This window comes from Peromyscus maniculatus, chromosome 1 (genome assembly GCF_049852395.1).
Source record: "Peromyscus maniculatus bairdii isolate BWxNUB_F1_BW_parent chromosome 1, HU_Pman_BW_mat_3.1, whole genome shotgun sequence".
Classification (NCBI taxonomy): domain Eukaryota; kingdom Metazoa; phylum Chordata; class Mammalia; order Rodentia; family Cricetidae; genus Peromyscus; species Peromyscus maniculatus.
Window position 1 is genome coordinate 192,005,962 of NC_134852.1, and position 23,930 is coordinate 192,029,891.

General features: G+C 38.9%; 2 protein-coding genes across 3 annotated transcripts in view; one reads left to right on the forward strand and one right to left on the reverse strand.

Annotated features, from left to right (window-relative positions):
* Nucleotides 1-12,880: 12,880 nt before the first annotated feature.
* On the reverse strand, nucleotides 12,881-14,038 carry LOC143272486 (olfactory receptor 1J4-like). Its single transcript, XM_076567721.1, has one exon. The coding sequence runs from the start codon at nucleotides 13,953-13,955 to the stop codon at nucleotides 12,945-12,947; it is 1,011 nt and encodes a 336-aa protein (XP_076423836.1). The 5' UTR covers nucleotides 13,956-14,038; the 3' UTR covers nucleotides 12,881-12,944.
* A 4,972-nt stretch (nucleotides 14,039-19,010) lies between these two features.
* The window catches only part of LOC102902896 (cytochrome P450 2C25-like), a 29,899-nt gene continuing 24,979 nt past the window's right edge, over nucleotides 19,011-23,930 (forward strand). The window contains exons 1-3 of one of the 2 annotated variants that reach the window (XM_076563023.1): nucleotides 19,011-19,379; nucleotides 20,908-21,070; nucleotides 21,245-21,394. In XM_076563023.1, the coding sequence (XP_076419138.1) occupies nucleotides 19,212-19,379; nucleotides 20,908-21,070; nucleotides 21,245-21,394 (481 nt within the window). In that variant the 5' untranslated portion in view covers nucleotides 19,011-19,211. Of the gene's footprint in view, nucleotides 19,380-19,988; nucleotides 20,136-20,907; nucleotides 21,071-21,244; nucleotides 21,395-23,930 lie in introns of those variants that run through there. The other variant, XM_076563024.1, reaches the window with a different exon arrangement.

Consider the following 23,930-nt stretch of genomic DNA (forward strand, 5'->3'; position numbering starts at 1 on the left):
CAGATGACATGATAGTATACTTGAGTGACCCCAAAGATTCCACCCAGAAAATGATAAAGCTTATAAACACCTTCAGCAACATAGCAGGATACAAGATCAACTCAAAAAAATCAGTAGCCCTCCTATATACAATGGACAAAGAAGCTGAGAAGACAATTATAGATACATCACCCTTTACAATAGCCAAAAATGACATAAAATACCTTGGGGTAACACTAACCAAGCAAGTGAAGGACCTATATCTTTAAGTCCCTGAAAAAAGAAATTGAAGAAGATGTCAGAAAATGGAAAGATCTCCCATGCTCATGGATAGGCAGGGTTAACATAGTAAAAATGGCAATCTTACCAAAAGCAATCTACAGATTCAAAGCAATCCCCATCAAAATACCAACACAATTCTTCACAGACCTGGAAAGAATAATACTCAACTTCATATGGAAAAACAAAAAACCCAGGATAGCTAAAAGAAACCTATACAATAAAACAACTTCTGGAGGCATCACAATCCCTGACTTCAAGCTCTACTATAGAGCTACAGTAATAAAAACAGCTTGGTATTGGCATAAAAATCGACATGTGGACCAATGGAATCGAATTGAAGACCCTGACATTAACCCACACACCTATGGACATTTAATTTTTGACAAAGAAGCCAAAAGTGTACAATGGAAAAAAGAATGCATCTTCAACAAATGGTGCTGGCATAACTGGATATCAACGTGTAGAAGGCTGCAAATAGATCCATATCTGTCTCCGTGCACAAAACTTAAGTCCAAGTGGATCAAAGACCTCAACATAAATCCAGCTACTCTAAACCTGCTGGAAGAGAAAGTAGGAAGTAGTCTTGAACACATTGGCATAGGAGATCACTTCCTAAATATAACACCAGTAGCGCAGACACTGAGACAAACAATCAATCAATGGGATCTCTTGAAACTGAGAAGCTTTTGTAGAGCAGAAGATACGGTCAAAAAGGCAAAGCGACAGCCTACAGAATGGGAAAAGATCTTCACCAACCCCACAGGTGACAGAGGACTGATATCCAGAATATATAAGGAACTCAAGAAATTAGACATCAAAACGACCAAATGTCCAATTGAGAAATGGGCTTTAGAACTAAACAGAGAATTCTCAACAGAGGAAACCCAAATGGCTGAAAGACATTTAAGGAATTGCTCAACATCCCTAATCATCAGGGAAATGCAAATCAAAACAACTCTGAGATACCACCTTACGCCTGTCAGAGTGGCTAAGATCAAAAACACTGAAGACACTTTATGCTGGAGAGGTTGTAGAACTAGAGGAACTCTCCTCCACTGCTGGTGGGAATGCAAGCTTGTACAACCACTTTGGAAATCAATATGGCGCTTTCTTAGAAAATTGGGAATCAATCTCCCCCAAGATCCAGCTATACCACTTTTGGGCATATACCCAAGAAATGCTCAATCATACCACAAGAGCACTTGCTCAGCTATGTTCATATCAGCATTGTTTGTAAGAGCCAAAACCTGGAAACAACCTAGATGCCCTTCAACTGAAGAATGGATAAATAAATTGTGGCATATATACACAATGGAATACTACTCAGCAGAGAAAAAACAATGACATCATACGGTTTGCAGACAAATGGATGGATCTAGAAAAAATCATCCTGAGTGAGGTGACCCAGACTCAGAAAGACAAATATGGTATGTACTCACTCATAGGAAGATGCTAGATGTGGAACAAGGATGACTGGACTGCTACTCACATCACCAGTGAGGCTACCTAGAAAACGGGACCCCAAAATAGACATGGAGAAATGGATGAGATCTACATGAGCAGCCTGGTCATGAGTGGGAGCAGTGAGGTGCGACGGTCGAGGGAAAGAGAGTGGGAGATCCTGGCTGGATCAGGAAAAAAGAGGGAGAACATGGAATAGGAGACCATGGTAAATGAAGACCACATGAGAAGGGGAGGAATCAGAGAGCTAGGGAGGCCCACGGAGATCCACAGAGATACCCCCGCAGAAGACTGATGGCAATGGTCGAGAGACGGCAGGAACTGACCCACTCTGGTGATGGGATGGCCGGACGCCCTGTTAGTTGTGCCATAAACCCCATCCAAGGAAGGTCTGAGGAGTCTGGATGCAGACATCCATGGCTGGGCCCCTGGTGGAGCACTGGGAGTCTAATTAGTGAGAAATAAGAGGTTTTATATGATCGAGAATTGTTGAAACTAAGGTTGGATAAAGCACAGGGACAAATAACCAAATGAATGGAAGCACAGGATCTATGAACCAAAGGCTGAGGGGCCCCCAACGGGATCAGGCCCCCTGAACGGGTGAGACAGTCATTTTGCTTGATCTGTTTGGGAGGCAGCTGTGTGTTGGTGCCGGGTCCTGGGCTCGTTGCATGAGTTGGCTGTTTGAATCCTGGGACCTATGCAGAGACGCTTGGCTCGGTCTGGGAGGGGGGGACTGGACCTGCATGGACTGAGTCTACCAGGTTGATCCCGGTCCTCGGGGGAGACCTTGATCTGGAGGAGGTGGGAATGGGGGGTGGGGTGGGTGGAGGGGGAGGGGTCGAGAGTGGGAGAACATGGGAGTCTGTGGCTATTATGTTGAACTAAATGATGTTGTAAAATAAATTTACTAAAAAAAAAAAAAGAAAAGAAATAGGAAGAACATGCTCAAACTCCTTCTCTGAATTCAGTGTCACTTAGATAACAAAGTCAGGTAAACATAACAAAAATGTGAACAATATGGCAACATCCTTGATAAGCATTGATTTAAAGATGTTCAGCAAAAATATTTGCAGACAGAATATACATCACAAATATTGTCCACCATTTTCATGACTTTATCCCTGAAATTCAGGGATATGCATCAAAAAATATAATAAATCACATAAGTGGACTTACAGATAAAACTCACATAATCTCAATAGTTGCAGAAGTAGCCTTTGAGAAAATCCAGTATGTCTTCATGATAAAAGTCATAGTGTGTGTAGGGCTAAAGAGAACATACCTCAACAGAATAAAAGCTATAGACAAGAAACCCACAGCCAACATCACTCTAAATAGAGAAAAGCTTGAAGCAATCCCACTAAAGTTAGAAGTGAGGTAGCATTGTTCACTGTGCCCATTCCTTTCAATCATTGTGCTCAAAGCACTAGCTGGAGAAATATGGCAAAATAAGGAAATTAAAGACATACATATGGGAAGGGCACCTATATTTTCTATCTGGGGATGACATTATACCACACATTAGCAATCCTAATTTTTTTTTTACCAGAAAACATCTAGAAATGCTAAACAAATTCAGAAATGAGGCAAGTTACAAAATCACCTTACACAAATCAATAATTTTTTCATATACCATTAATAAACAGAAGGAGCTCAGGAGTTCACTCCCATTAACAGGAATATGAAAGAAAATAAATTATCTAGGAACAAACTTTACCAAGTGAAAACTTTAAATCTCTGCAGGAAGATAGGGAGAGAGATACTAGAAAACAGAAAGACATACCTGTTGGCATACTTTCTTTGGACTTCTAGCTTCCAAATAATGACAACACCAACATCCACCCCATCTATGATGGGCTGGAACATATGAAGGGATTAAGTGTCTTACAGACCAAAGTTGCAGGCTCCCAGGACACAGGGCAACAACAGGCTTTCCAAGAGGAGTCCCAGTGAGTGTCCAGCATCGTTAGTGTAGCAGAAACAAGGGGCTTGAGACCAGACCAATGACTTTGCCACAAACACATGTAAGTAAACATATATGGACACCAGGTCTACTGCACGATTCACTGTGTCACACTACAGCTTTCATGATGAGATTTTTACTTTTTCTTTCTCCTTAATTTTTATTTTTGGGGGCATTTGCAAGAGCAAAGGGTGGATACAAAACAATGGGGGGATGAATGGAATACAGATGCCTGATGTAAATGAGACAAAGAATAAATTACAAAAAAAATAAAATAAAACTTGACAATTTTGAAAGATTTTCAAATAAAAAAATAAAGTCAATTTATATAGTTGAAATTCATTTAATCAAATCTTTAACACTTATTTATAGTGAAAAAAACCAAAATTCTTTGCCTTGCTTTTGGAAATATAGAGTACATTATAATTATTAGTATTTATGCTGAAATTGCACAACAGAATTTTTACTTCTATGTAACTATTAATTGCTATCCATTGATCAACTTTTGTTCATCTCCTTCTTACTTCTATTTTCCTCAAACTCTGATAAATATCATTCTATTTTCAATTTCTGTGAGAAAAACCTTTTAAAATATATACTCCACATGAGTGAGAAGATGTCAACTGCTGTCCTGTGACCCCACATATTTTCATTTAGCATAATGATTTCCACCTCCATTCACACCACAAATAAGATTGTCATTTCCTGTGTAGAATAGTTAGCTGTTTTGTCTAAACACATCCTCCTGTGTGGTAAGATTTAAGAAAGAAATGAAACATATCAAATTCAGAAATTAAATAAAAAAAATACACAATATACTCTACTTTATTAAATAAATTGCAGCAATTGTTGAGATGAGATTTTGCAGTAGATCAATCTGCCTCTGGGAGTTGTTCAGGAAACTCTAGGACTGCAGTAGTCACCTATGCTGTGCTTGGCTTTTTGGTGATACAGCTACTTTGAGTCATGCATGTTACTCTAACAAATCTCTCTGTAATGCTCATGTAAGTAACCTGAATGAACGCCGTGGTTCACTATACTAGACCTGGATAGAATTATTTTCTTATTCTGCTGAACATGCATTGTTTGGGTTGGTTAGACTTTTGTTTATCTCTCCTCAAGAAAAGTCATACAAAACAATTGGTGGTGAAACATGGTATGTGTGGGGAGTAGTTCCGTTACCCCCAAAGAAGGTTGAATCATGCAGCTGAGGTTAAACCATGTGAAGGTGGAATGTCCTGCGGGGGGCAATCCCAATATGGCTACCTTTCCTCACATGGTGCAGGATGCTATGCCTCTTTACTACAGCTGTGACTACAGATTTACTGTTGTGGGTTATGAGACATGACACCAAATCCAAACCAGAGTAGTAGTATCTTTTGGGAGACTCCAAGGGTAGATGTCTTCTCTCTATGCAGTGGCATGCCTTGACATAAAGTATCCTTGTACATATAGAGACGCCCCAAAAAGTCTGATTGACAAGAGAAAAATATTACAATTCTTGAAGTTAGCACATACAGCATTGGGTTGTGAGCAGGTTGTATTATCGGTTATGAAGCTTTTCTTGTGGGTTATAAATCATGCACTTGAGGAGCTGTCATTCCTGAAAGAACTTGCCTACATCAGGAAGGATTATGATGAGGAAGGCATGCAGAGCTTATCTACTATGTCAGGAAGAGCTGGTAATAGAAGAATGAGGCAGATGTGTTGGTTTTTTTATTTCTTATAGCTGGCAGGATTTAAGGGAAATTGGGTACAAATTTCACCTTTGTCCAAGAGACCATACTGGGACCCCAAAACTTGGAATATACTGGCAGAATCAGTGATAAAGAGGAAGTGAATGGGGTAAATGCAATAGAATATAGTCGTCAGGCATGATCTCTAATGAGGGGAAAGGAGAATCTACGATTTAGCATCTAGGGGAGATAATAACAGCTCAATACCAGAAACTGATGTTTAGAAAAAACATATGAACTACTTGAACTAGGAAAGGCTTTCAAAGAAATGAAATAACTTATCACAGTCTAGCTCCCAAGAATATGTGACATGGGGATAGTGAACAGAATCAGTCTGTATGCCAAGTAAGCAGGAAAAAAAGGAATATAACTATTTACCCCTTCTTAAGACAAAGGCTGCGTAAGCTGAAGTGGTAGGAGGAAAACCAGTCCTTGACTGACTGAGTCAAAAGAACCATTAGTAACACTTATTTATAACCAGTGGTAGTCCCCAAGAGAATATTTATGTACTGGTTACTTTTTATTGTCATGATGACACAAATTTGAGTCACTTGGAAAGAGGGAACCTTAACTGGGGGAATTGGCTTGTGGCCATGCTTGTGAGGAATTGTCTTGATTACTGAGTGACACAGAGTTCCCAGATCATTGTAGCCAGCACCATGTCTAGGGAGATGGACCTTGGTTGTATAAAAATTCTAGCTAAGCATGAGCCAGTGGGGAAGTTACTAAGCAGTACTGCTCCATGACCTCTGCTTCAATTCGTGCCTCCAGTCTCCTTCCCTGACTTTGATGGACTGCTACCTGGAAGTGTAAGCTAAAATAAACCCTTTCCTCCTCAAAGTTGCAATGGTCATGGTGTTTATTATAGCAACAGAATTAAATTCCTAGCAGACAATAAAGGAAGGATAGGCATTGCAGAAGAGTTGGGAATGAGAATGTATTGTTCGTGCCCAGTTTACTGAGCCAGATAGTACCGTGTTCACAAAAGAATTAAGAAAGTTTTTCATCCAATAGGAACCTTTGGAATAGTACAGGGCTTTAGTGGCTTGCAATGTCCATGGTAGATGAGATCTTTATGTGGAAGGAGTGGCCTTCATAGATCTGAATGGCTTGAACTGGCATGTAAATTGCATTTCTAAAGTGCAAAAGAAAAAAAAACGGGTTATGAGAAAAGAATAGACAAGACAAAAGGAGTATGTTGGGGCTACTTGAAGGCAATGTATCATGCTATGTGTTGAGCTGGTGTTTCTAAGGGGATAAATGACAGGATGCTGAATGCTGTGTTATTGAGGCTCTAGAAGCCCTTCAAGACTTACCACCTGTTCATGAAAGACAAATATAATAAAACTGTACAGATATAGCCAGCATAGGTAGACTAAGCTCTACCTAGGTGTGGGATGTTATCCACTGAGAGTATGTAGTGTATATTTCTCCCCTGTAACTACGTAGTGAAGACTGTTCACCAAGTCAAAACCCCAAAAATCAGAAATCTATGTTCTGTGAAAGAACCATATGGATCTTGGAGAAATATTGTAAACCATGAAGAACTCAATAAGGTAAGGGCCCCATCCATGCTGCTGTATGAAACATTTTGTTTTTCACTGAAAAATGGATATAAATTATGAGACATTTTCATTGTTTTTGTTGATGTTTCTTTTTTTAAATTTTATTTTACAATACCATTTAGTTCTACATAACAGCCACAGATTCCCTTGTTCTCCCCCTTCCTGCCCCCCCTTCTCCCCAGCCTACCCCCATTCCCACCTCCTCCAGAGCAAAGCCCCCCCCAAGACTGAGATTGACCTGATAGACTCAGTACAGGCAGGTCCAGTCCCCTCCTCCCAGATTGAGCCAAGCGTCCCTACATAAGTCCCAGTTTTCAAACAGCCAACTCATGCAATGAATCCAGGACCTGGTACCACTGCCTAGATGCCTCCCAAACAGATCAAGCCAATCAACTGTCTCACCTATTCAGAGGGCCTGATCCAGTTGGGGGCCCCTCAGCCTTTGGTTCATAGTTCATGTGTTTCCATTCGTTTGGCTATTTGTCCCTGTGCTTTATCCAACCTTGGTTTCAACAATTCTCGCTCATATAAACCCTCCTCTTTCTCGCTAATTAGACTCCCGGCGCTCCACCCAGGGCCTAGCCCTGGATGTCTACATCCAGATTCCTCAGTTCTTGGATGGGGTTTCTGACACAACTACTAGAGTGTTTGGCCATCCCATCACCAGAGTAGGTCAGTCCCGGCTGTCTCTCGACCATTGCCAGCAGTCTTTTGTGGGGGTATCTTTGTGGATTTCTGTGGGCCTCTTTAGCACTTTGTTTCTTCCTTTTCTCATGTGGTCTTCATTTACCATGGTCTCCTATTCCTTGTTCTCCCTCTCTGTTCTTGATCCAGCTGGGATCTCCTGCTCTCTTTCCCTCCACCCTCGCCCTTCATTGCTCCCACTCATGTCCAGGCTGTTCATGTAGATCTCAGCCATTTCTCTGTCATTGGGTAATCCTCGTGTCTTTCTTGGGGTCCTGTTTTCCAGGTAGCCTCCCTGGTGATGTGAGTAGCAGTCCAGTCGTCCTTGTTCCACATCTAGCATCTTCCTATGAGTGAGTACATACCATATTTATCTTTCTGAGTCTGGGTTACCTCACTCAGGATGATTTTTTCTAGATCCATCCATTTGCCTGCAAACCTCATGATGTCATTGCTTTTCTCTGCTGGGTAGTATTCCACTGTGTATATGTGCCACAATTTATTTATCCATTCTTCAGTTGAAGGGCAACTAGGTTGTTTCCAGGGTTTGGCTATTACAAACAATGCTAATATGAACATAGCTGAGCAAGTGCTCTTGTGGTATGATTGAGCATTTCTTGGGTATATGCCCAAGAGTGGTATAGCTGGATCTTGGGGGAGATTGATTCCCAAATTTCTAAGAAAGTGCCATATTGGGTACAGGACGTGGAGAAATCTGACTTGAAGTGAGCTGGAAGTTTTCTCTTTTCTGGGCAGCTTTTATACTATTTGAAGGTATCAGACAGGATTTTGGTGGAAAAGGATCAACAGTCCTATTCAGTTAGGGACCCCATATGTACCAGCCCCACCATACCAGACAAGAGGTACCAATTGATATAATGATGAAGTAATGAGGACTACTACATACGAAGTAATTCCATTTGGCTGTATAAGCCAGTTCCTTCACCTGTTGCTAGGAATTTAGGTGTTAGGTCATGTCTAAAGGACAGTATTTCGCAACCTATGGGTCAACATGTTGACTTAAACTTTTTGTGTGATTTTGTTTTTGTACTGATACTTGTGTATCTGGTGTCATCTGGGTGGATGCAAAGTTGGGCCTCGAAGTGAGAGTTTGGGGACCTTTTACTGGTTAGTGCTGTGAGCTTAGGAGAGGTCAGGGGGGTGGGCCAGGGTCTGCAGTTATTAATGTAATTATTTTAGTAATTATTAACTAAACTCATGTTTGCTTTTAATGTCACTAAGTAAGGTCGATATTGAATCCTAGTACACGGTGAAGGCTTGTGGATGCACTAGAACTGAATGTCTTTGTGAAGTAAAGTTTGGGATGAGCCTCAAACCCTGGCTCTACTATCAGTAGTTCCTGTCTTGTCAAAGCACTGAATTTCCAAGGCTCAGCTTTATATTCCTAGAGGAAATAATTTTGGCTAGGATGAACAAAAGTATAAAGATTCAGAAGACATATGGGTGTAAACATTTCATGAAAATTTACAGAATCTGTGTAATATATGAAATATTATATAAACTATGATTTATGAAATATTATATAAATTTACCTTAAAAAACTATTTTTCCATGCTAAGAAAGCTTAGGAAATCTGCTTGGTCATTTTGGAACACATATGAAGACATCTCTGCAAATTAAGCTTTTTGCTTGTGATCTGGCTTTACAATTGGAATAATACATATCATTTCATGGATATAACATGCATTGTTTAGTTTTTTAATGCCTAGTTTTTTGAGTTCTTCATATATTTTGGATATTAGTTCTCTATCAGATATGAAAGTGATGAAAATATTTTCCAGTTTTGTAGACTGCCATTCTTTTTCCTATTGATGGTGTCCTTTGCCTTACAGAAGCTATTATGTTTCATGAAACCCTACTTGTTTATTTGTTCTGTTTTTTGTTTTTTGAGGCAGGGTTTCTCTGTGTAGCTTTGCGCCTTTCCTGGAACTCACTCTGTAGCCCAGGCTGCCTCAAATTCACAGAGATTCGCCTGGCTCTGCCTCCCGAGACCTGGGATTAATCTTGTTAGTGCCTGCACTATTGGTGTTCTGATCAGGAAGTTGTCTCCTGTGGCCATGCCCTACTAGCTCTTCTATTAGGTTCAGTGTTTCAGGTTTTATATTGATGTCTTTGATCTGTTTGGACTTAAGTTTTGTGCAAGGTTATAAATATGCATTCTTCCACATGCAGACAGCCAGTTAGACCAGCACAATTTGTTGAAGATATTGTCATTTTTCCATTGTGTATTTCTGGCTTCATTTTCAAGAATCAGGTGTTAATAAGTGTGTCAATATGTCTGGGACTTTGATTCTATTCCATTGAGCAACATGTCTATTCACAAGCCAATACAATCTGGTTTTTATTACTATAGCTCTGTAGCACAGTTTAAAATCAGAGGTGGTGATACCTCTGGAAATTCTTTTATTGTTCACCATTGCTTTATCTATCCTGTTTTTTTTTTCCAGATGAAACTGAGTATTGTCCTTTCTAGGTCTGTAAATAATTGTGATGGAATCTTGATTGCATTGAATCTGTAGATTGCTTTTGGTAGAATGGCCATTCTTACTATTGTTGATCTTACCAATCCAGGAGCATGCGAGATATTTCCATCTTCTGCTACCTTCTTCAGTTTTTTTTCTTCAAAGACTTGAAGTTTATGTCATACAAGACTTTCACTTGCTGGGTTATGTTTACTGGAAGATATTTCACATTGTTTGTCGCTATTGTGAAGTGTATTGTTTCCACAATTTATTTCTCAGTTAGTTTGCCATTGATTTTCTTGAGTTGATCTTGTATCAACCCACATCAGTGATGGTGTTTATCAGCTGTACTTGTTCCCTGATAGAATATTTTTGGGGTGCCTATGTATACTCCTATGACTGCTTTCTTTCCAATTTGTATCCCCTGATCTCCTTCAGTTGTCTTATTGTTTTAGCTAAAACTCCAAGTACTATATTGAATAGATATGAGAAGAGTGGATAGCTTTATCTTGTTCCTGATTTTGTGGAATTGCTTTGAGTTTCTCTCCATTTAATTTTTTGATGTTGGCTATAGGCTTTCTGTAAATTGCCTTTATTATGTTTAGGTATATCCCTTTTACTATTAATCTCTCCAAGAAATTTTCTATATTTTTAACATAATATGTTTATTGAGTATTTGGGAATTTCACCTAATGCACACCATCACCCTTATTTCCCCATCTTGCCAGGTCTACCCTCCACTCTTGTGGCTTCCCTTCAAAAAAGATTTTAAAATGTCCAGTTTGTGTTGTTCATATAGTCCATATATTGGAGCATGGTCAAAACTCTTGGTGGCCAGAGCCTTAAAGCAAAGTAAGTTCTTCTCTGCCCCACTACATTCAGTATCTATCTACTACTTTAAAAAAATTTAATTGTTTGATTTCAGTTGTTGGTGCTTCAGTGAAAGAGAAGCTCACGAAGATGCTAAGCCTTCATTTTCTGAAGGAACAGACCGTTTCAGCCTTCTTGGAAAAGACAGAGAGCTAGCTCAATAATTCTAGTTACTTTATTCAAACATATACAAGGTTAATTGTGGCTGGGAATGATTCTGACTACCAAAGTCATTATGAGGCAGAAAGCTCACACAAATCTCAGTCCCTTTTTACTATGGCAAGCCATAGTAAAAAATAAGAACTCCAGGTTTGTCAGAAGTGCCCTAGGACCAAGGTTGGTGCAACTGCAAACTCTCACATGGCACCAAGTGCAGATTCTACACAGAAACAACACTTCTTTAAGGTTCAAACAGCCTCAGAACAATTCTGAGCCTCTTCTGATTAAAAAAAACATAGCAGAGGCTCTGCTGAAACATTTCACTCAAAGCCTGACACAAAGGATTTATTATATATTTCACTTAAAACCAGACAAAAAGACTTTACTTTACATATCACAATATATATATATATATATATATATATATATATATATATATATATCACTATAAAAGACTTTACATATCACTATAGACCTTGGACATACACTTGGCCTCCAACATCAGCACAAGCTACAGACCTCAGGATGATCACCAGTAGCAGGACAATCCATGGACACCAACATGGTCCCCAGTGTCAGCCCAGACCATGGGCATCAGCATGGCTTCAGTTGGAGGCACAGACCATGAACACTTGCATGGCCTTTGTGGTAACACAGGCTATGGACATCAGCATGGCGCTGGCTGCAGCATGACTACAGACCCAGACATGGCCCTGATGGCAGTACAGACCACAGACATCAACATGGCCTTAGTTGACTATATAGGATCCTATTTCCACATCCATTTTGTTAGTCTGTGTCTTTTTAGTTGGGAATTGAGTTCATTGATATTGAGATTTGTCAGTCACCAACCATTGTTAATCCATGTTGTTTTGTTGTTGCTGTTGTTCTTGTTGGCAGGTGTGTGTGTGTGTGTGTGTGTGTGTGTGTGTGTGTGTGTGTGTGTGTGTTTCTCTTTGTTAGGTTATGCTGGTATGAGATTATTATTTCCCATGTTTTCATGGGTGAAGTTTACCTCCTTTTGTTGATTTTTGGTCTGATGTTTTTATTTTATTTTATTGACTTATTTCATGTATATCAATGTTTTGTTTGCATGTATGCCTGAATTCCAGAAGAGGGCACTGGATTCCATAGATCTACAATTATACCCAGATGTAGGCAACCACGTGGGTGCTGGGAATTGAAATCAAGGCCTCTGGAAGAGTAGCCAGTGCCCCTAACTTTTAGTCATCTTCTCATCCCCTAGTCACTATATTAGGGCCTATATCCAGACCCATATCTGTACATACATGAGCACAGAGACATATTATCACAAATATTATTCAACATACACAAAGGTTATATATAATAGAAAACATGGTTCTTCATAAAACTGGACTCTAAATACTTATATTTTTATAATTAGCTACTTCTTTACTAAAATATAATCCATAAAAGCCACCAAGATAACCAAACATGGGATGTGATTCTCTTATTTTTAACTGTACTTTAAACTGATATATAAAACAATCTGTAGAGAGGACTTGGCAGTTAAGAACTCTTGCAAAAGACCTGCGTTGGGTTCTCAGCTTCCACATGACTGCTCAAAATTGCCTATTCATTCTAATTCCAAGTAACCCCACACCCTTTCTGGCCTCTAATGGTATTGCATGAATGTAGTGAACACATGGACAAGCAGACCAACACACGTACACATAAATAAAATAAATAAGATAAAATTTCCATCTCAAGTTTATTATGAGCATATGAAATGATGTCATTAAGTTGAGATTGGTGCCCTGTTGAAGAGCTTCTTCAGAGCCTCTTTCACATCTTGGTTCCTTATGCTATAAATGAAGGGGTTCATCAATGGAGTGACCACTGTGTACATTACAGAAGCAGCTATGTCTTTGTCACTGGAAGAGCTGGATGAAGGTATAAGATAAAGTCCAGTAATTGCACCATAATACAGAGATACCACAGAGAGGTGGGAACCACATGTGGACAAGGCTTTGCAGATCCCTTTGATAGATGAGATTTTCAGGATGGTGGTCCCAATTCGGCCATAAGAGATTAAAATGCATATTAGTGGCAGAGTAATGACTGCCATGCCCGCTGTGAAAATGACCAGCTCATTGGGGGAGATGTCTGAGCATGAGAGCTGCAGCAAGGCATTGAGGTCACAGAAGAAATGAGGAATGGTATTGTTGGCACAGAAGGACAGCCAGGCAAGTAGGAGGGTGTGAGAGAGAGCACTAACACAGGACACAATCCAGGATATAGCTACCAGTGAGATACACAGCTCTTCCCTCATGATGGTGGTGTAGTGGAGGGGATGGCAGATGGTCACATACCGATCATATGCCATTGAAGTGAGAAGAAAATTGTCCAAATCAGTGAATAATATAAAAAAATACATCTGTGATATCCAATATGCAGAGGGAATGTATGGATCCTGAGTTTGCATGTTCCTTAGCATCTTGGGTACAGTGACAGATGAGAAAGAGATGTCCATGAATGCCAGGTTACTGAGGAAGAAGTACATGGGGGTGTGGAAGCGAGAGTTCAGCCTGATGAGCAGGATGATGAGCAGGTTCCCTAGCACTATGGTCAGGTACATGGCCAGGAATAGGGCATAGTATGTGCCTTGATCCTCTGGCTGGATGGGGAGCCCCAGGAGGATGAACTCAGACACAGTGCTCTGGTTCTCCCTCCTCATGTTATTCTTCTCTTTGCTATTCAGAAGGCCTGATCCAGTTGGGGGCCCCTCAGCCTTTGGTTCATAGTTCATGTGTTTCCATTCGTTTGGCTATTTGTCCCTGTGCTTTATCCCACCTTGGTTTCAACAATTTTTGCTCATATAAACCCTCCTCTTTCTCACTAATTAGACTACTAGCACTCCACCCAGGGCCTAGCTGTGGATGTCTGCATCCAGATTCCTCAGTCCTTGGATGAGCATTTCATATGCTCATAATAAACTTATGTATTCACATATCTCCCAATACTACAAACCCAACTGTGGTCGCATTTTGGAGCACATAGTACATATTTGATTACTTAAAAAAATTTCCATCTCAAAAGTTTAGTGTCTATTTGAAACAGTGAAAAAAATTTCTTCTTGTTTTGGAATAATACAATAACTTAATCACAAACACTTGAAATCCTGTTTCAGCTCTTATCAACTTTCCCCACAGCCTTCTCCGCTCTATTCTCTCAAAATTCAGTTAACTATCCTTTTACTCTAAATTTATATTAACATTAATCTCTAAAAATACTTTTTTCCTGTTCCCCTGGGGTCTACATTCATCATGGTATATTCCAACCCATTCTCCCACTCTGCTCCTAATCCAGCTAGGACCTCCCACTCCCCTAAGTTCTCTTTCTTACAGAATTGTGGCAAACACTGAGACCAAGGGAAGATTCTCTGTTGGCTCCACTTACCCTCTCTTCAGGTCACAGAGAGTTCGGGGGCGGGGTGGTGACAGTTCATGGCTGGTAGGCCAATGTTATTCCAGAAGGTAAATATGCAAACACGCAAAGGGGATGGGGCAATGGAGTGTTATCATGACTGGCTCAGTACTGGTTTAGAGTCCAAGGCATTGACTTTCACCTTCTTCCAAATTATCCACTGCTCCTGACTAAATACAGGGAAGTAGATGTGACGGAGAAAAACGTTGATTCTTACATTCTTTTTTATTATTTTTTATTTAAAGAAATTTTCTTTCCTTTTACATACCAAACCCTGTTCCCCCTCCCTCCCCTTCTCTCACTGCTCCTCACCCCCCATCCCACACACATCCCTTCCTCATAGGGGATAAGGCCTCCCTTAAGTAGTTAACATAGGCAAGCATGCCACATTGGGGACGGACCTAGCCCCTATGCCCTGCCTCAAGGCTGAGTAAGGCCTCTCACCATAGGAAATGAGCTCTAAAAATCCAGTTTATGTACCCAGGATAAGTGCTGGTCCCATTGCCAGGGAACCAACAAACTCATCAAGCCACACATCTTTCACTAACTTTCAGAAGGCCTAGTGTGGTCCCATGAAGGATCCCCAGCTCTCAAACCAGATTCCATGAGCTCCCACTGGCTTGAGTCTACTATCTCTATGGTTTTTCCTGTCATGCTCCTGACCTCCACTTGCTCCTAAAATCCTTCCTCCCTCTCTTCAACTGAACTCCAGAATCTTGGCTAAGAGTGTGGCTGTGGGTCTCTGCATCTGCTTCCATCAGTCACTGGATGTAGGTTCTATGATGACAATTAGGGTAGATACCAATCAGAGTGCAGGGGAAGGCTAGTTCACACATCTTCACCATTGCTATGAGTCTTAGCTAGGGACAATCTTGTGAATTCTTGAGGTTTTCCCTGGCTGTAGATTCCTCCCCATCCCCTTAATAGTACACGCTGTCATGATATCTCTTTCATTGAAAAAGATTCTTACCTTCTTGAATGTAATTTTTCTTTTTGTTATACCTAAGTTGGACATTATAGATTCTTTCTTGGATTCCTTCATTCATGAACTTGGTCTAAGGACACCTAATCAAGTAGTGTGTCTGTGGTTATACAACCACTGGAGTACTTTTTTCATCACTCTTTAAAAAGTTGTCTGAGTAAGTCACAAAAACTACCAACCATTGTATCACAGATTTATAAAATGATAAAAGTGTTATTTACAAACACAAATACACACCCACTTTAGAACATCCCTCTGAAATATTTGATCAAGTCTTGCATTCCTTCTACTCTTCCCACTTCTTCTCATTTTTAAAATGATGGATGCAAATTTCTCTATGAGTTAAAGGAAGGTAGATACTTATGATATTGGTAATACAACTGCTTTCTTTATTTTAGTTGTCAGAGGCCACCTTGTCAAAAAAAATGTATCTCTCTAGAGGATTCTGCTTATGAGTGCTACTTTCTTGAAAGTAGAGGTAATCAAGTGTTTGGAACCTGGGGCCTATTCAGGGACACTTTGCTCAGCCTGGGAGTAGGGGACTGGACCTGCCTGGACTGAATCTACCAGGTTAAGCTGAATCCCCAGGGGAGTCCTTGCCCTGGAGGAGATGGGAATGGGGGGAGGGTTGGGGGAAGGGTGGGAGGAGGGTGGGAGAAGGGAGGACAGGGGAATCCATGCCTGATATGTAAAATTAAATCAAATTATAAAATTAAAAAAAAAAAGAAAGGTGATTGCCTGGTTAGAGCAGACATGCCACCATCAAATCTGCCTTGCAAACCTCACAGCCTTGCATCCCACTTCACACTGCCATTTTAGGGAGGCAGCAGTTTTGCTCTGGTTGGTTATATGATATATACCATGACCTATGTGACTTAGGGAAGTGAGCAGGAGTCTTTGTGGCCCTCTTAGTCCACACAGGTCAGGCTCAAACCACCTTGGTGACCACAGGTCTTGTCAGATTGGGAGGAGGGTCTCACCATATGACTTTCTGTGGTAAAATGTGCCATACATATGGATGTGCCCTGCCCCATTGCTGGGCATCTGCTGGCTCACCTGAAATTTTAGTGTGGAATGAAAAACCTGTTTTTCATTTCTTATTTTCTCATCCTGTGGCACAATTAAAATCACTGTGATTTTTGTTTATAAGTATGTATACTTTTATATATTTGTCCAAGGAAAAAATTTCTACTCTCTAATTGAAAAAATAATAATATTGAGTCCAGGTTTGCTTAATAAATGTTCCTATGTTTTAAGGGGAAAAAAGTACTTCAGTACTGTGAAGTACCTAGAATGTTTTCAAGTCTAGAACCAAATGACCTCAGGCCATCTCAGCTTCCTTTGAAGCAATTTTTCCCAGCTCTTTATATAAGCTATCAACTTTGTGACTATTAGGTAATCTTTTTGAATATATAAATAGACCTCTAGCTTCTAAGGACCAAAATGCTAAGAATGTCAGAAAGAGTCTGAGGCCTGTACCTCAGATTTCTCCACATTTTATAATCGCCTTACCTAAAGCTTCTATTGATAAATTTGACAAAGAATTCATTTATAGTTTTTTTAAATTGTTCCCATGTTAGAACAAGGTATTGGGGGAAACATTATTCCAGTTTTTCAGCCATGGTCCTGCATATTTGACTCCAGAATAAACTATTTCCTTTTATTTGAGCAAGATCAATTTCTTAGACAAAGAAGAAGGAAAGATGATTGGGGGTCAGAATGAGGAGGCATCAACATGGTAAAGAAAGGATGTTCATGATGTCACAGTCATGCTATACTTGAATAAAAATGGCATTATGAAATCAATTCATGTGTATAATGAATATGCACTAGTATTTTTTATAAATACACCAAAATATTTTTAATTATGTGATATTGATGAAAGAGGAGACAAGTTAACAAACAAAATGTAATGAAGGTTCACTAAAAAGTTTAACCAAAAGTCAATTCATCTTAATCAAATTATAGTGATTGTTTATACTCCATACATCACCAACAGGTTTTTTATTAAAAAAGAAAGAAATGTAGAGCAGTTGAGCTCAGAGGCCTATCTCTCCTTAAGTTGGATTGGATTCTTGTAAGTTGGTCTAAAAGCATCATGCTGACTTAGAAATGTGCCAGATCAAGTATTACTCAGGCATTAAAAGAAATCTACTGAGACTGTTTTATTTGAATCTATTCTTTGGGACTTTAGAGCAATAAGATTTAGGCAACAAATTATTGCTTACTTCATTGTAAATAATGAGGATAACCATGACTTTGGGTTATTGAAGTTTATCTTAGATCATTTTGTAGCTATTTTTTTTTGTAATCTTTGAGCAAGATTACAAAACAAGCAAACTTTTCTGACTTCTATGTTAAAACAACGATGACATAATTATTAACTAGATTCATGTTTACTGTGAATGTTAGTGATTACTATCAGCATAGTGCCACAGTGCATAGTCAAGAAATTGAGATGGATATCATTAAACTGATTTTTTTTCAGGAAAGGGGCCAAAATGCAAAGAAAATTAGAAATGTCCCCTTAGGCTGAAGCATTTGAATACTTAGTACCCACTTGATGGTGCTGTTTGTGGAGGTTTAAGTCATAAAAATTATTGTTACTGTCTCTATGGACTATTTTGCTTATTCTCTTTACATCAGCACTGGTGGGACAAGGAGAATATAATACTTTTCTCTAAGAATCTGTGGTAAAGCCAGGGGAGTAAGTCCATTAGATAGTCACTCTGATTTCTAAATTCTTCCAACTATGAGCTGTGAGACACTGACAATTCCTTCCGTCCCATTACCTTTAAAAAGGTCTTTCATGGTTGAACTACATAACACTGAAAAAGAAACAACTTTCTTTAGCTAAAAGCTTAATATGTATCTTCTGATTCAAGATGTGTGACTGATAGGTTTGTTTTGTTATCTCAGTTTTATAAATGCCAAAGAGTGAAATAATGAGCTATAAAACTTACATTGTTGAGCAAAATATGTCCAAATGTTTAATATAGCAAATAAATATTTTAAATATGCATGACCATGGTGATACACAAATATATTTCTAGATATTGTGTCAATTTAGAAGAATTGTCAGTTTGAGGTAAATCTAAGCTACATAGTAAGATTTTGTCAAAAAAATAAATGTATTTTATAGAATATAGAAACTATCCATAAGTCATAAATTTCTAGTTGGTCACTAACCTGAGCATGTAAAGTTTGAGGAGATTCTTCCATCTCAAAATTAATCTATTGATTGTAAAGAATAGTTGCACATTATAAATATGTTTGTTTATTTTTTATTAGCAATAGTTGGATACCAATCAGTACCATTAAACCAGAAATTCAAATGGGTATCCTGTAAAGAAGGACAAAGGTAAAGAAGATCTTATTTTTCTCTATCAAAAGGACAAAGTCTACTAGAGAGAGAGACAGACAGACAGAGATAGACAGAGAGACAGAGAGAGATTGAAGGTTACCTGATTTAAATAAAAAAAAGTTATCTGATTGATCAGTCAATAATGTACCAAAGAGGAACATGTTGATTCAGCAGGTAGTGTTATAAAAGCTCCATGCTGGCTGATCATAGCTGTGTCAGTGAGAAGGGTCTCCATGGATCCAATTGTTGTCTTGGTGTTCAGTCTCTCCTGTCTGCTTCTCCTCTCACTCTGGAGACAGAGCTCTGAGAGAAGAAAGCTCCCTCCTGGCCCCACTCCTCTCCCAGTTATTGGCAATTTCCTCCAGATAGATGCAAAGAACATCAGCCAATCTTTGACCAATGTAAGTATTCTTTGTGCTCCTCAATAACTTGATAAGGAAAATAAATTCAAAGCTGCTTTAAATGAAAATCTAATATAAGAGGAAGTAATTGTTACAAATAATCATAAAGTCAAAACTCTACCAAAGTATTGCTTTGTGTACCTTATTACTTTTACAGTTGTCTCTTTTCGGGAATCCAGTAATGAGCAAGAATTCAGGTGAAAAGATATTTATTTAATTGTATTTTATAAAATAAGAAAAATTCCTACAAAATTGCAAAATTGGTGAATATTCTCTATCTTAAAAATAATCAGCCTTTTTTGTTATTTTTAGTTGAAGGTCAATAGTAAGTAATATTTTATTCAATAAGTCAGGTAGAACTTTAGACAAACATTTTTGCTGAGGTTATCTATTTGATGCTGGACTCTGAAGAACTAACTGATGCCTTATTTAATAAATACCAAGGGACATGAAATAACACAAGAAATAAGCCAAGCTTTCAGCATATCTGGTGATATTTATATACAATTTTAATTTTTGCAAAATCTACGTCTAGGGCTGAGAATGTTTCCAAAGGAGGAATGTTTTTCCAAGAAATATTGCATTCCTCTGTGCAGCTTCTGTGATGTTTGTAGTAGCAGTTATCAAATCTGGACTGCTCAACCGAATCATTTGATTCTGACTTACAATTTTACATTTCAAAAATAAGTGGGCCTGGGTTTGCTGCTGTATTTCTACATCATTTCATCTGTTCCATTGGTCTACTTGTATATTCTTGTGAGTACCAGACTATTTATATCACTGTAGCTCTATAATATAATTTGAGGTCAGATATTGTTACACTTCCAACCATGATTTTACTCCGTAGGAGTGCCTTGACTCTTCTTGGTTCTTTGTGGTCCCATATGAAGTCCTCTGTTGTTTTTCTAAAACTGTAAATATGGCATCAGAAGTTTGATGTATAGCATAAAATCTGTAAATATGGAATTATGGTTTTAGTAGTTTGGGTGTTTTGTTTCTTGGTTTCTGTTTCTTCTCTACTCTTCTTGTTGTAGTGTCCTATGTTTGAGTAGAGAGTCTCCATAACTGTAGGCTGGACTTCTGTAGGTCAGAGAGGACTGGCCTCAGAAACAGGGTGTTTATGCCTGAACTGGGAGACTGGGAAATAATGGGCAGAATAGGAGGGATGGTTGTGGGTATGGTTGTCAGGCACTAAGAGATTTTGGCAGTCATTAGGCTGATGGGTGGCCTACATGGAGTTCTGGTAGATAGTGTTCTGATGAATGCTCTGATGTAAAAATTTGTTGTAATCTTTGTGTAACAACTACCTGAGCTCTGAGCCATTACATGGTTCACTGTAGGTGGTCAAGAACTGATCATCACCATAATGTGATATAAATAGGCTTCAGGACCATTTGAAGCTGATTTTGCCAGAATAAAAATTATTAAAACACAGTAAATGATAATATCAGTGTGAATTAGGTTGACTCCATGGAGATTAAAGTGACCTTTTTTGGTTAATATTTACAATTTTCTTTCCCATTTCCAGCTTTCAAAAGTCTATGGCCCTGTGTTCACCCTGTACTTGGGCATGAAGCCTGCTGTTGTGTTGCATGGGTATGAAGCAGTGAAGGAAGCTCTGATTGACCATGGGGAGGAGTTTGCTGGAAGAGGAAACTTCCCAATGGCTGAAAGAATTAATAAAGGCCTTGGTAAGTAAGTGTACACATTCATGTGAGTGCTTCACAGTGTTTACAGTGAAAGTGAATACTGAAAGTGGGTCTGGATTTCTTCCTTAGATACAGGTTGGACCTCTCTATGGTTTCCACCTGTCAGATCTCTCATCTGTTCCTAGAATCTATGTCTAGTGTTTTATCATTTTTTAGGCATTGTTTTTAGCAATGGAAGCAGATGGAAAGAGATAAGACGCTTCTCACTCATGACTCTGCGGAATTTGGGCATGGGTAAAAGGACCATTGAGGACCGTGTTCAAGAGGAAGCACAGTGCCTTGTGGAGGAACTGAGGAAAACCAATGGTAAGTGTAGGTTTATGCACTTATATCTTAGTCTTGGTATGTGTGTATGTCATGTTGATCACATCCTATCTAAAATTTTTCTTCGTTTTTAAGTCAAAAACAATGAATTTCATGTTAATTTTCTGCTGAGCTGCAGGACTATGCATTTCCATTACCATAAGTGTAATTTCTCTTTATGGATCATTCCACCACAGAATAAATGCTATTGATAATGGTGACAGAGCCCAATCAGAATATTTGTTTTCATTTTCTTGGACTATAGAAATTAGGCAAATTAACTGGACTGTAGAAATTAGGCAAATTAACTGAGTAGTACAGGATTCTTATAAGTCAATGTTTATAGTCCTGGGTAACAATGATGTAATTTGTGGCTTTCATTTCTTAGCCAAGTGTAATAAAATATTTATCAATTATTGTGTCTGCAATAGCATGTTATCAAAATTGTATTGCTATTTGTTTAAAAAATATTTACTGCATTCAGAATCATACAATGTTTATTGATTGTGATCATCCACAAATGCCTCTGAGATACACCCCTACTTTACTATCTACCCTACCTTGTGTTGTCTCTTTATTTAATATCCACCAAACCTGATCTGTGCTTGACATATACAATTTTTTAGAAAATTTTTATTAGTGGTTTCAGTTTTTTTCTTGTTTAAAAATATGTTTTAATTGAAATAGTATTGTATGATTCCCACCCATTCTCTTTCCTTCTGTCCCTTCCCAGGTACCCTTCTTTGTTTCTTTCTCATGCTTTTCCCACTCTCAAAATGATAGACTCTATTTCTTTAATTATTAGTGTGCAAATGTCTGTAAGTGAACACATACATTTACAACCTTTTGAGTACTGTTTGTTATTGGATATCATATATATCTATAATTTCATTGCTGCCAATCTGCAAATGGACTGCAAATAATAGAGCTTAAGCTTTTTTTTTTTTTTTTTTTTTTTTTTGCTTTTTTTTTCGAGACAGGGTTTCTCTGTGTAGCTTTGCGCCTTTCCTGGAACTCACTTGGTAGCCCAGGCTGGCCTCGAACTCACAGAGATCCGCCTGCCTCTGCCTCCCGAGTGCTGGGATTAAAGGCGTGCGCAACCACCGCCCGGCGAGCTTAAGCTTTGGAGAGAATAATTATCCTTAATCCAGGAGTCATTAGTTGTTTGGAGTCGCCTGCCTAGTGGTAGAACTCTGTGAAAATTTTCCCTTTTCACATTAGCACATCTGACTTTGCCATTTTTCCAGTCTTGTTTTGTAGTCATTTATAGGAGAGACTGTTTTATTGGTGACTTCTTGATATTCTAATTCTTAGAATCTTGCTGCTTCCACTTCTGTGTTGATTACTGAGTCATAGATGCAGAAGTTGTGATGGTTTTGTTTATGTTGAGGCTGGAATTCCCAAAATCTGTTGGTGTCTGCATTATATCCAATAATGACTTTCCAGAATGGTCTCCAAATTCTGTAAAAAGAGATCTTTTTAGTAAGGGATGGTAGCTACACTTACCTACATCTACACAGATAAAATTTAGAATGTAGTAAAGAATTATGCTGGTCAAGAGGTAGTAGATTCTTTCCTATGGCTCATCACCTCACTAACCCTACAAAGTTATCTTACTTTTGATCATATTTATCCTCCCTCCTCAAATTCTTCCCACATCTATCCACCTTTTATTCCTAACCATTGTTTTAATAATTTTTCCCCAAATTCCAATTTGTGTTCATCAAGTATTCTTGTTTATGTGACCTTCCAATAAATCTTGGTCAATTTATCAGGGCCTACCCTCTTAGAGAAAATTGACCGTTCCTCATCCAGAAGCTAATAATTGCCATAAACACCTCCTTTCAGAGTATTACCTCAAGCCCAACTTCCATCTCCGTGCAAGGATTTTTCTGTCTTTGGCTTGCACAGGTCTTGTGCATACTGTCATATTTTCTGTGAGTTCATATGTGCATCTACCCTGCTGTGTCCAGAACATCATTTTCTTGTAGTCATCCACCACCTCTGGCTCTTACCCCCTTTCTGATTCCTCTTCTTCAATGATCCTTGAGTCTTCTGAGGAAAGGGTGCAGTACATAATATTTAGAGATGAACTCTTATTCTTTGCACCTTTGCCCTTTGTAGCCTCGGTGTTCATCACCATCTACTGTAAACAGATACTTCTTTGATGGTGGTTGAGAAATATCTTGTAAGTGTGGCTTTCTTCTGGATTATGTTTGACTTACTAGGAGCTACACTCTCAAAGAAAACTCACCACCTCTGGGGAGATAAGTAGTGCCAGTAGTTTCTTAACTATTGGTGGAACTTTGTACCCTCTCCATACCATGATTTGGCAGGCTTAAACTTACCTGGGTCTTGTGAATGTTGTCACAATTGCTTTAAACTGACATGTGCATGTTTTAAACTGACATGTGCAGCTGCCTTGCTGTGTTCATGAGACACTGTCTCCTTTTTGTCACCCATCACCTCTGTCTTTTTCTGTCCTCTCTTCCATAATGATCCCTTAGCCTTAGGAAGAAGCATTGAGATATAGCTCTCC